This window comes from Hipposideros armiger, unplaced genomic scaffold, assembly GCF_001890085.2.
Source record: "Hipposideros armiger isolate ML-2016 unplaced genomic scaffold, ASM189008v1 scaffold_551, whole genome shotgun sequence".
Taxonomy (NCBI): Eukaryota; Metazoa; Chordata; class Mammalia; order Chiroptera; family Hipposideridae; genus Hipposideros; species Hipposideros armiger.
This window is the reverse complement of record NW_017731901.1, coordinates 653,292-665,946: the sequence shown is the minus strand read 5'-3', so window position 1 is coordinate 665,946 and position 12,655 is coordinate 653,292. Positions and strand designations below refer to the sequence as shown.

The 12,655-nt window shown below is 47.7% G+C and overlaps 2 protein-coding genes across 5 annotated transcripts in view; one reads left to right on the top strand and one right to left on the bottom strand.

Annotated features, from left to right (window-relative positions):
• PFKFB1 (6-phosphofructo-2-kinase/fructose-2,6-biphosphatase 1) overlaps positions 1 to 4,608 on the bottom strand; it is a 57,553-nt gene extending 52,945 nt beyond the window's left edge. For 3 of the 4 annotated variants that reach the window (XR_002126947.1, XM_019669255.1, XM_019669256.1), the window contains exons 1-3: positions 4,546 to 4,608; positions 3,794 to 3,939; positions 2,985 to 3,119 (exon numbers count right to left, since the gene is read on the bottom strand). Coding sequence is in view for 3 of the 4 variants with exons in the window: in XM_019669255.1 (XP_019524800.1) it covers positions 2,985 to 3,119; positions 3,794 to 3,833 (175 nt within the window). In the remaining variant the exon portion in view is untranslated. Of the gene's footprint in view, positions 1 to 2,984; positions 3,149 to 3,793; positions 3,940 to 4,545 lie in introns of those variants that run through there. The other variant, XM_019669258.1, reaches the window with a different exon arrangement.
• A 314-nt stretch (positions 4,609 to 4,922) lies between these two features.
• Positions 4,923 to 12,358, top strand: APEX2 (apurinic/apyrimidinic endodeoxyribonuclease 2). Its single transcript, XM_019669254.1, has 6 exons — positions 4,923 to 5,193; positions 6,190 to 6,273; positions 6,920 to 7,100; positions 7,627 to 7,773; positions 8,507 to 8,576; positions 11,078 to 12,358. Exons 1-6 carry the CDS (start codon positions 5,040 to 5,042, stop codon positions 11,984 to 11,986), a joined length of 1,545 nt encoding a protein of 514 aa, XP_019524799.1. The 5' UTR covers positions 4,923 to 5,039; the 3' UTR covers positions 11,987 to 12,358.
• Positions 12,359 to 12,655: the final 297 nt, after the last annotated feature.

Sequence of the window (12,655 nt, the reverse complement as noted above, 5' to 3'; positions counted from 1 at the left end):
CTCAGTGTCCTAGTCTACACAAGGGTTAGATTCCCTCCAGTTGTTGTGTATAAATCATACCCAACTTTCAAAACATTTCAGAGACTGCCCATGTAAATGAATCTAGTGAGGCTGTGGATCACAGTGGTTAAGAACAACGGGCTCTTGGAGCCATCCTACCCGAGTGGAATCCCACCTCTGCCCCTTGTTATGAGACCCTGTGCAGAAGACCTAACTTCTTAGTGCCTTAGTTTTTTCATCTGTTAAGAGTACCTACCACCTTAGGGTTGTTGAAGATTCAACATGTTAATACATGTAAAGCAACCTGGGAAATGCTCGATATATATCACCTAACACTGTGACTCCCTCTGTAAAGTAAATGATCAGTCACCTTTTTGGCTAATCTACAACTTCTAATGTAATGCTGAACATACAGGAAATACTCAGTAAAGGAAACTTACAACATTATGACAAAGGGTTGACATTTATAATAAATAAAGAGCTCCTACCAATCCACTAAAAAGATGAAATCATTGTTACATTTTGGGTTTTGTGAAACAGAAGTCCCCTAGAAATCACTTCATCCAACCCCCTCAGGTGAGAAAATGGAGGCCTAGAGAGGGGAAGTATTTTCCTAAGGTCCTGCAGCAAATAAGTCACCAAGTCAGGATAGAACACTAGGGACCTGATTTCTCCAATCCAGGGATTTCCTTTGGTTAATTGATCAATCTAGCTTGATTTAAGAATGTGGTCTTCCAGATTAGCTCAGAATTTTTAAAGTCTCAGAACTAGACTTTGAAAGCTATATAACTCTCTTAATCCTAATAAGTCTCTTAATAAGTATCACTCTGCTAATGCTAATAGTCTTAATAACTCTTTACATGTATATTTTCCATGGCCTACGAAGCAACAACATATTTCTTATCCTTACAAACATTCTCACAAGCCTCACAAGGAAACTGAGGTCTAGGGAGGGGAAGTGGCTTGTCCAAGGTAATTGAGCCAGTCACATGAACCCTCTTCTATGTTTACAATTTTGTCCCCATGATCCTGCCAAGAGGCAGAAAGATAATTTTAGCAGCAGGAAATCTGAGATAGGAGGTTAGCGGGGTTTTGGCAAGGTCTGAAAGGGTAAACCTAGGGTTTTGGCTTGAAAACCCAACTTAAGACTGCCTAGAACTAGCTTTTTTTCTTTTCTTTTACTATTACCAATTCTGGTCCCAGAAGCAGGAGAACTAAACAAGCTTTATGGAAATGCCTCGGGAATGCCTCAGCCTGGCTCTTGTCAATCAAGCCCCAGAATGTTTCTCCAGCCATATCTCTCTTTAGACCCCAATGCTTTAACTGCACCATGGGGCCCCAAAACATGCCATGTACTTTTTTTCCCTCTGGGCCTTTGTTTAGTCTAGAATGACTTATCTTCACTTCCATTCTCAACTAAATATGACTCACTCTTCAATGCTTGGTTCCATGTTCACCTCCTCTGAGAAGCCTTCCCTGTGTTTATCGGACAGGCTTTGTCTTTGGTTCTCAAATTACCTATATGCTTCTGTCTATCAGAGCAAGTATCCATCCATGTTTTACTGATCTACATCCCTACTGTGAGCTCCTTGAGAATGGGGACTGGATATCAGTTATCAGTGGTCTGTGTTTCCAGTGTCCAGCTAAGGCCCTAGCACAGAGGAGACACTTGAGTGTTTGTACAATCTATATCTCATTGCCCTAGATGAGGTGAACATGTAGACAAATAATCCCCATTCAACAAGGTAAATGTTATACAGAGAGCTATACAGGGCACTGGGTAGGGGAACTAACTTGGTCTGAAGGTAGAGGTGGCATCTAGAAAGTTTCTCAACCTTAAATGGTGCAAAGCAGAATAAACAAAAGAATCAAGTTTTCCCTGAAAAGGTCTAATTAGCTGGCTAAAGAAAAAATGACTCAATCATTATCAGAGACTCACTTAAGACCAAGAGCTAAACCACAAATTATACAATGGGTTTAACTCTGGGGAAGAAAAGCATACAGTGTGACTTCCTGAGGCCCACAGATCCGGACCACCCTCCCAAAATACAGGGTATATGCAAGAATACAATTAAAAGCAGTATCAAGATAGGACTGATGGGTAAGAAATCACCAATGTGGTCTCCCTATCAGTAATTCTTTGAGTGTGATGTGTGAATGCATTTGTAGGGGTATAAGGTGCAGAGGGGCGATTGGCCACATGCTTATAGGTCAAGAGCCTATATATAAAGTATAAGGTATTTTGTGGCAGCAGCCTAGAATCCATTTCCTTCTTAGCTACTGCCTTAGCCCACCATCCCCCCACTATTTTCAGCCCCATGCCTGGGGCCCAGTGCTCAGTGTATCCTAGTCCTTGATGTGGCTCTTCACAGACCATAGTCACTCAGGGAGAAGAGCAGATAGAGGTTTGTGGGTGGTATTGGAGGCTACAGAAAAAGCAGGATCACTGATCTCAGACAGAGCATAGAAGTCCTGAAAGATCTCCAAGGAGCTCGGGTTCCTGTCCTCCCACTCCTCTTTACCTTGAGACAGCCCTCTGAGGGAAGTAGGCTAAAGACTTCAATTTCCATTTTAGTGAGGAGGCTATTGAAGCCCAAAGGAGCGAAAAAGTTTGTTCAACATGCCATAGCAAAGCAGCCCTACCTTATACACCAGGGGATGTAAGAGATACAATTTCTATCATCCAGCTCATTCAAAACTGAAGGAGACCAAGTTAGAGACTTCTAAAGGTACTAGGGGAACTGCCCTTTGGGCCAGTGTCTGATAAAGGCAGGACAGAATAGATGATAGATAGGTAGATAGATAATTAGATATAGATATCATCTTTTCCCCAACTTTCCCATACCCTTTAATGCACACTTCAAGTGACCACCTATGCCAAAACAAACAAAGAAACACACAAAGAAACAAACCTTTCCAGGCAGCCTAAAGAATAGATTTGGATTTGTGTAACTCCTATCTATTTTTCCTTCTGTCTCACCTACCTGCTCTCCTCGAGGTTTTTTCTTCCATTGCTAAGTATCCGACACAGGGCTCTCTTGCATTTAGACCCCCAAAGCAGATCCAGTGGGTGGCATCAAAGAGGAAGCCTGGAGCAGTTAGTTGGTTCCCTGGGAAGGCTGGGGAAGTACCCTTGGTAAGAGGGGGGTGTGTGTGCTCTGTTGAAATATCAGCTGTTATAGTTGCCAAAGAAGTTCCTGAGCCACTCGGAGCTTTTTCTCTTCAGGCCAACCATGTGTTCACCTTGCCCCAAAGGTCAGAACTAATATTAACAAGCTACTGCAGAATGGGGAAATTAAAACCAGCAATTGAGATAGGTAAGATCAGTATTTGGGGGGGGGGTGCTGAGTTTCAGGCTGGTCTTCAGTGTTAAGTGGACACAATCCCTTACTGGAAAATGATTTGGCAATATGAAGCAAGAGAAATAAAAATGTTCATTTCCTTTGTCCTAGTTGTCACACTCCTGGGAATCAATCCTGAACTAATAAACACCAAAGCATGAAAAAGCTCAAAGCACCAAATTTTTTATTTTATTTGCAGAGGTACTTTCTGATGGCAACAACTGGAAGGTAGCCTTTAAGTCCTCCAGGAGGAAAAGCAGCTCATTGGGTCTTTACTGCAGACATTGAGGATCATGAATTTAAGGCTATGGAATTCGGGGGAGGGGGGACGGGGAAATAATCACGCTGCAATTCTGGGTGAGGAACCTAAGGTTGCAAAGTTATGCCTTTCCCTGTACATTGGACACGTCTATTATTTCTACGTTTGTGTTCTCAAAAAACATGTCACTAACCTGTTGATGCTCTTGTTGTTGTCCTTAGTTTGTTCATCATTCAACAAATATTTATCGACTTCTCTAATGTATGTTGCCCCCCATATTAGGGGATGGGGCTAACAAGATGAAACAGGCATGGTCATTGCTCTCACGTTGCTGGCAGTCTAGTGACAGAAATAGAAATCAATGGTAGCTGTGCAATGTGGTAAGTGCTGTGACAGAAGGGACCATAGGACGTAGTTGGGGCCCAGAGGAAAATATCTACCTGGGGAAGTGCATGATTAGAAAAGACACTTACTGCAGAAAATATTCCCTGAGCTGATTAAAGTTTGAATTCTGACTCTACCACTTCTGTGAGACTGGGTTGAATTCACTCAGCTTCTCTTACTTAGCCTTAATGACCCTTAAAAGGGTTGTTCTGAGAATGAAATGAGATAATGCATATGGAAGAGTAACGGGCTACATTGGGAAACAGTGCGATTTTGGAGCTTGGGAAGCCCACTTAAATTCTCTGGGCTTTGATTTTACTCATCTGAGAAATGGAGCCAAGAGAAAGTATTCGTCAGGCCATGTCCTTAGGGATGTTATAAGGCCCAAGACAAATAATGGCTACAGGGCAGGCTTGAATCAGCCTCCACTCCCCCCACCACCCCGCCTAATAAAGCCAGAGGCCCTCTCCTGTCTTATTTTCCTAGAGCAGTTCTTACTGCTCCCTCCCGCAGCCCGCGAAATTCCCTTCGCGCGCCCCCGTGTTCCAAGCAAGCAGTTACGTCGGCTATTCCCCAGGGCGCAAGCGCCGCAGCCATCCGCGCGCGCACTTGCGCGGCGTTCTGTCGCACTGGGGGCGGGGCTTCGGTCGCTGCGCGGTTCCGCTCCAGGCTTCTTTACTTAAAAGTGGTGAAATTCCATTTGTAAGTAATCGGATGCACCAAAGGGACTTTTGTGCAGAGCAGAAACGCAGTCAGACTAAGGTGCGTGGGCCAGTGAGCGGCGGAAGTAGCAGGAGGCCAGCTACAGGCCTTTCCTCCGCCACTCATTCCTCCTAGGCATCTGCACCGCCCCCTTCAGCTTCCGCTACTTTCGCCAATGGGAACTGAGGGGCTCGAAGTCCCGCCCCACGTGCGTCTGACTCTTTCGTGGCACGCACGAGAACGCCTGCACGAACGCGCGCGGATGGCGGGACCTGGATGAGTTGGGACTGTCCGGCAGTTTTGTTGTCCCTAGGTTCGGCGCGGGCTGGGAGGCATTGCGGTGTGCTGTCAAGATGTTGCGCGTGGTGAGCTGGAACATTAATGGGATTCGAAGTCCCCAGCAAGGGGTGGTACACGAGGAGGCCAACTGTACCACCATAGACATGGGGCGCATTTTGGACAAGCTGGATGCTGACATCGTCTGTCTTCAGGAGACCAAAGTGACCAGTGAGCGCTCAAGAATCCAGGACTCCTACCATGCTTTCCGCTAATTTTTTCCTCCTGCTCCATCTCATCTCACTTTCCCATCTTTAGAGTCTTCCCCTTAGACCCAGCTCAGAATCCTGATCCTCTCCCCCTTTAAGCCCCTTTTTCTCACTTCCGCTACACCTCCTAATTGCCGCTTCATCTCCTGTGCTCAGCAGATCCTAATTCCCTGTCCCTTGCAACCTCAATCCTCGCTCAGACCCTCTAATTCCAACTCATTCTCCCGCCCCTGATCAGTCCCCCTAATTTCCTCCCTCCACACTGTCCATCTCCCACTCCCAAGTCAGACTCCCCAGTTCCTCCTTCCTGCCCCCAGCTCAGATCCTTTAATTCCCATCCTATATTTGCTCCCAGGTCAGAGTCCCCAATTTCCTCCCTTTTACATCTTTAAATCAGATCCCTGGTTCCCCGTATCACTACCCCATCTCTTCTCCCCAGCTCAGAGCTTCTCATCATTCGTACCTCATGTCCCACTACAAGCTTAGACCTCCTAATTACCTCTCCTTCCCACCCATCTCCCACCCCAGCTCACTCCCCTGATTCCTTCCCTCCCCCCACATACCCCCCCTTCTGAGATCCCCTTACTACTTTTCCTCCCATCTCCAGCCAGTTCCAATCTTCTAATTCACTCTCTCTCCTACCTCCTACCTCCAGCTCAGATTCCTGGTTCCCTCTCCCATATCTCCATTTCCCACCCCCAGCTCCCTCCTGTAATCTAGTCTCCTCCCAACTAATTCGCCACCTCCTATCCCATAGTTTCCCCCTCCTGATTCTGATATCAATTCTCTCTCTAGCCCCCACCTTTTTAGCTCCTCCTCTAATCACAGACACTTCATTTTCTTTCCCACCTCTGACGCTGATGTGTACAAGGAATTAGTCTACAACTGTAACTCCAGGCCTTTTTGTGTCCTGGGTCTTAGTTTTATCTCTGACATAATCTTCCATGTTTTTTTCCAGGGGATGTGCTGACAGAACCCTTGGCTATCATTGAGGGCTATAACTCTTATTTCAGCTTCAGCCGCAACCGAAGTGGCTATTCTGGTAAATGGGGTTTTCTGGGGACTTTAAATTGGTGATGGAGGCAGGTAGGGGGAAAGGGTTTCCAGTACTTTATGAGAAGGTAATAAGAAATTTGAGTTTTTAGCCCACAGAGCTAAAGCCATGTAAAACTATGTGAAGGATAAATGTATCCTATTGGACCTCAGAAGCACAGTAGTGTAGTAGTTAATTGTATGAGCCCTGGAGCCGGACTGCCTGGGTTTGAATCCTAGCTCCCTTCGTAGCTGTGTGCCCTCTGGCAAGTTACTTAACCTCTTTATGCCTCAGGTTCCTGAGCTGGTAAATGGAAATAATGCCTACCTCCTAGGGCTGTGACAGGGTTTCTACAAATTAGTCCAGGTGGGAATGATAATCGCTAACACCTTTTGAACATATCATGTATCCATGTACAACTCGTAGAATTTTAGCTGTTATAATTCTGTGGTTTTTGTAAATGAAATATTTGAGACTCCAGGGTTTGAGTACATTGTCCCAGGCTCTAGGGAACCAGCGATGGCCTTTCAGTTGGGAGAGTTGTCAATACAGCCGTGCTTGATGAAGATAACTCAGGTGAACTGTGTGGGGGTAACAGGCTGTGTAACAGTCTGTTGGCTGCCAGGCCTGCTCAGAGTACCCTGTCTGTCTCCAGGTGTAGCCACCTTCTGTAAGGACAGCGCTACCCCAGTGGCTGCTGAAGAAGGCCTGAGTGGCCTGTTTGCCACTCAGAATGGGGACGTGGGTTGCTATGGAAACATGGATGAGTTTACCCAAGAGGAGCTTCGGGCTCTGGATAGTGAGGGTCGGGCCCTCCTCACACAGCACAAGATCCGGTAATAGCCCACCTCCCCTTGTCACTGAGCACTGCTGGTTCTACTCTGTGAATGTGGGGATTCTGAGGCTAGGCATGCTTTCACATGGAAAACTTCCCAAACTTGACTTTCCTGGACTCTAGTCCTAGCTGGGCTACTCACTACGTGACCCTGAACAAATCATGTTCCCCTTTGAGCCTTGAGTTTCCTACCTCTACAGTGGGGGGATGACCGGGAGGTCCAGCTCTCTTGTTACCCCAGGCACCCCAAAAGCACCTTAGCCAATGCTGAACTCGTTACCCCAGGTTGCTCCCTTTATGGGTGTCTTGTCTTTGTGAATGGCAGTACTATCACCTGGTATACCTGGGTGTCATCCTAGATCCATAGTCAGTCAGTCCCCAAGTCCTGTGTACGCCAGCTCATTCACGTCTCTCTCCCCTTCCTTTGCACTCATTCCACAGACAACCATTAAGTGGAAGCCATGCAGTGGAGGGAGGGGAGGCTTGAAAATGACTCCTTGGGGGCGGGGGGTGTCTTTTCTCCTCAGCACATGGGATGGGAAGGAGAAGACCTTGACCTTAATCAACGTGTACTGCCCCCACGCGACCCCTGGGAAGCCTGAGCGGCTGGCCTTTAAGATGCAGTTCTATCGCTTGTTGCAGATCCGAGCAGAAGCCCTCCTGGCGGCTGGCAGGTACTGCAAGCCTGGGCAGCAAGGCTTCCTTGCGTTTGTCCTGGGTGCCCAGCCCTATGTCCAGCTCCATGGGAAGGATCTTTGTCTTTTGAGTTTCTTCACAGCCTAGTTGCAGACACCTATGCCTACCTGAATAGGCCCTGCTCTCTAAGAGCTGTGAGGAACAGGTAAAATGACCAAATATGGGTTTTGTACTCAGATACCTCTGAGCACCTATCCAGGCTCCTCTTACTGAGAGCCCTGAGGCTGGTCCTCCCTGTTTTCTTTTTTGTCAAATGCATGTTTGAATCCCTACCTGACAGAATAGTTTTAAGGTTGAAATGAGATGAAGAGGATCAAGTGGGAGCAAATAAAAAGTGTTGTCACAGCGCGGGACAGGCAAGTGAAGGTGGGTTAGAGTAATCAAGGGACACTTCCTAGAGGAAGTGGTACCTGAGCTCAACTTTGAAGGACCAGAAAGATGCCATTAGGTAGAGATCAGTGAGACAGTCATGCCAAAGTGGGAATGATGTCACCTTTGGAGGTCAGAATTGGGTTGGTCAGGTATAAAAGGCAGCCAGGTTATAGTAAGATTGGTGATGTAGGCTGCTATGAGTTGCTGTTGGCTTTCACCTTGGCCTCAGTGGGAGAGGTAGCCTATCTGAGCGTTTGGCCCAGGAGAAAGTAGATGGACCAGGACTCCTGCTTCCCTCTCTTGAATGTCCAGTTGACAATCCCATGTTGTGTTTTTCAGCCATGTGATCATTCTGGGTGACCTGAACACAGCCCACCGCCCCATTGACCACTGGGATGCAAGCAACCTGGTAAGGCTCTCTCAAGGCCCCTGGCCTCACTCGTGACTTGTTCTGTTCAGCCAGCAAACCGGTCCTTGTTTTTTGGCCCAGGGGCAGCTTCCTTCATGGAAAAGAAGAAATACTATTCTCAAAGCACTGAGAATTGTTCATTCATGCAATAGACATTACTGACCCTACCCTTGGCTTGGCCCTGAGCCACATGATGGGGACTCAGTTACCACTTAGTTCTAGCTCTTGGTCCCTCAGAGCTCGCAGCATGGTGGTAGGCTGTGGACACATGACCAGCCAATGATAGAATGGTGGTGTCTTCAGGGTGGAGGCAGAGATGGCAATCCAGGAGCTTAGGGAGCCCAGATGGGATTCCTGGGCAACCTGGACATCAGGGGAAGCATCTGAAAATGTCTGCATCTTAAAAGCTGATAGAACAGAGCTTTGGGGTGAGGAAAGCAAAGCATTCTAGCACGAGAAAAGGCTGCAAGGTGAGAATTTGCCTAGTGTGCATGGGGATTTGCAAGTTCCATTCTTGTTAGAGGGTGACATGGGAAGGGAGGTGAGTGGCAGGAGATGGGGCTCCTTTGGAGGGGAGATTTCAAGGGCCTTGAACTCCACATTGCCTTGATCATTTCCCTAATACACTATCTGTCCTGCTCATGAACGTTCAGTACCTCCCTGTTACCTCTGATGCAGAGAAAACATTCAGGCCTGGCATTCAAGCCTCTTTCTTGTCTGAGCTCAGTCTCCATTTTCATCTTCAGTACCCCTAAACACTGTCCACTCAAGCCAGGTCATCGTCTGTCTGCCAATTGAAAAGTTGTTCTGATTTTGGCTTTTCTCACTATATTCTGAATTGGTGGGCATGCCCTCCCTTCTGTCTTTTTTTCTGAGTCCCTCTAGGCCAATGGTTCTCAACGCTTGATAGCACATTAGAACAAGGAGCTTTTACAAAAATATCAATACCTTGACCAATTAAATCAGATACTGTTGGGGATGGGAGCCAGATAGCAGTATATTTTAAAAGCTCCCAGGCTGATTTTATTATACAGTCAGGTTTGAGAACCGCTGCCCTAGAATTTACAAGCCAGTTCTCATTTTGCCTTGCCTCATGAGTGGGGGTGATCAGTAACTTATGCTGGCATAGTTCAATTCAGCACTGGGCTTGGCTCAAAGAAGGGGCAGTAGGGACATTCCTTGATTATTTTGCAGAAAAGCCACGTAAATATACTCATGGCTCCCAGTGGGGAAGATGAGCAGAAATGAAATAATGGTGGTGGTAGTGGTGTGGTGGGGTAGGGGGTGTACACTACAAAGCAATAAGCCTTCAGTTCCTCCCTACTTCATTTCTCATCAGGCATTTACTCAGTCTGTTCTTTCTGCTGTGTGTGATAGTGTCATATACCTTTATGCCTTCTCGCCTTAGTTCAGAAGTATCTTAGATCTAAATGCACCTCCTACCTTCTTTCTTCCAGGAAAAGAGAACTAATAGTAGCAGGTCACATGACAAACACAGTCTTTCCAAAATAGCAGAATATATCCACTTCCCAGAAGACTGGCTTTTCTAGTCACCTCATCTCCCTAAATGGCACCTTCATCCCCTTGGCTACTCTAACCAGAAGCTCGGACATTGTGTTAGTATTGTCCTCTTGTACCCCTCTTCCCACATTCGATTGGTCAGCACGTACTGTAGAGTCTAGCTCCAAATCATCTCTTAATTTTATTTTTCTCTGTCTCCTCTGGCACTACCCTAGTCTTAGGTGACCACCATCTCTTATTTGCATGAATTAAAATAGCTATCTCCTACTGTTATTCTGGCTCCCAGTATGGTCTCCCCTAAAATTTGGGGGTATGCTGTCCCCTCCCCCCGACAAGCCCATCAGAGAATTTGTAACACCCTCTGCCTCGGTTATTCCTGCTCAGCCTTTACTTCTCAGCTCCATATCACTTCCTGAAAGGAAGCCTCATTGGTTCCCAGAACGAGATCAGGTTCCCACTTTGTCCCTCGCAACATACCTGGCACATCACCACTGTTCTTTGAATATTTGTTGCATTGAACGAGTGGGTGGATGGATTGGATGGATAGATGAACTGGGGAGCAGAGCCAGAGGAAGTATTCAGAGATGGATTCCCGGAGCCCCTCAGCTCAGGAATGAGGCATGGTCAGTGAGGGCCTTGACACAAGATAGGCCAAATAACGCCAGAGGATTTAAATGAAAAGGCAGCGATCTTCTTAACTCCTGGCCCCAGCCCTATTTTCTAGAGGGAACCATTTTTAACTTCCTATTTTCCATTCTTTTGGTGAGCAATTCTGAGAATTGCTTTGATTAAGCAAACAACAAATCAGTAAGGATGGAAATTGAATCCCAGCTCTGCCAGTTTTGGACTGTGTGACCTTGAGCAGCAGTCTTTGGAACACCCACATTGTCTTGCTGTAAAATGAAGCAGTTAGTCTAAGTCCCTTCCAGTTCTAGGCATCTAGTTCTGCCTCTTTCTTCATCCCGCTCCCCCTTCCCTAGGAATACTTTGAAGAGGACCCAGGACGCAAGTGGATGGATGGCTTGCTCAGTAACCTGAGTTGCCAGGCTGGGTCCCATGTAGGGCCCTTTATTGATAGCTTCCGCTGCTTTCAGCCAAAGCAAGAGGGGGCCTTCACCTGCTGGTCGACAGTCACTGGTGCCCGCCATCTGAACTATGGCTCCCGGATTGACTATGTGCTGGGGGACAGGACCCTGGTCATAGACACCTTCCAGACCTCCTTCCTGCTGCCTGAGATGGTGGGCTCTGATCACTGCCCTGTGGGTGCAGTTTTGAGTGTGTCCTCTGTGCCTGCAAAACAGTGCCCACCTCTTTGCACCCGCTTCCTCCCCGAGTTTGCAGGCACCCAGCTCAAAATTCTTCACTTCCTGGTTCGTCTCAAACAAGATCCTGTATTCAAGCAGTCAGCGCTGCCACTCAGCAATCAAACCCAGGTGCAAATGCGCCAAAACAAAGCCCGTGTGCGTTCAGCCAGGCCTCGGCCAAGTCAGGCTGGTTCCACCAGAGGCCAGAAACAACTGATGAGCTACTTCCAGTCATCTTCCAGCCGTCTCCAAGCTTCTTCTAACTTGGAGCATCCTAGCCTGGGCACCCTTGTGGCCGCAAAGACCCCAGAAGACAAGGTGATGGCCAAAGTGGTGGAGGGGCAGGCCAAGGCTTCAGAGGTCAAGAATGAGAAGGAGGTACCGACCTCGTTCTGGAAGTCTGTGCTGGGGGGGCCCTTGCCCATGCCCCTCTGCAAGGGCCACAGGGAGCCATGTGTGATGCGAACAGTGAAAAAGCCAGGACCCAACCTGGGCCGCCAGTTTTACATGTGTGCTAGGCCCCAGGGTCCTCCCACTGATCCCTCTTCTCGCTGCAACTTCTTCCTCTGGAGCAGGCCCAGCTGAACCAACCCATGTCTAAGGATGTCTGGCATGGTCAACCCTGTACGTGATCTGAGACCAGCACTCCTTAGCTGCCACCTCCTCCACCAAGTCTTCTTTCCCCTCCGTCCCCTCTGCCACCTTCCTCAAGGACCCTTCTGTTTTCTCTTCCTCTTCCTCTTTTAAGGCCTCTCTTCCACTCTCTTCTTCCTGCCAAGCCCCTCCTCATTGGTAAGCATTTTATACCTTCATGCCGTGAACCAGTCTCCCACCCCACTTCCTACCTTCTTGTAGGAAGAACACAGGAACCAGTTGCTCCAGGAAGATTTAAATCCTTTCCTTTCTTGCTGGGAAATGTATTTGTGCCTAAATAAAGCCTGTCTTTGTTTTAGCGTACCGTGTCATGTGGACATTTTGGTATGATCCGTGAAGTTGAGTCAGAGACATTACTTTACTATTGGGTCTGCCAGCTGCCTGTAGCCTGATGATGTAGCTCTCAGGGAGAGGGGAGGAAGGAGTGGTACTCGCTCACTATAAAGGGCTCTGCTGAGCTGTAGGGGTTCCCTGCACTGCTGAGGTTGGATCAGCATGGTAGGGTGGGGAGGGATGTGGTGTGCCACAAAGTTCAGGTGGCCTGTGTAGTCATAAGCCAGCACTTCCCAACTGGTGTGCCCAACAGCTGCCACAAATGGG

Coding starts and splice junctions, on each gene's coding strand:
- APEX2 (XM_019669254.1), top strand. CDS start 5,040: ATGTTGCGCGTGGTGAGCTGGAACATTAATGGGATTCGAAGTCCCCAG. Junction 6,274..6,919: donor CAACCGAAGTGGCTATTCTG/GTAAATGGGGTT, acceptor GTCTGTCTCCAG/GTGTAGCCACCTTCTGTAAG. Junction 7,774..8,506: donor GCCCTCCTGGCGGCTGGCAG/GTACTGCAAGCC, acceptor TGTGTTTTTCAG/CCATGTGATCATTCTGGGTG.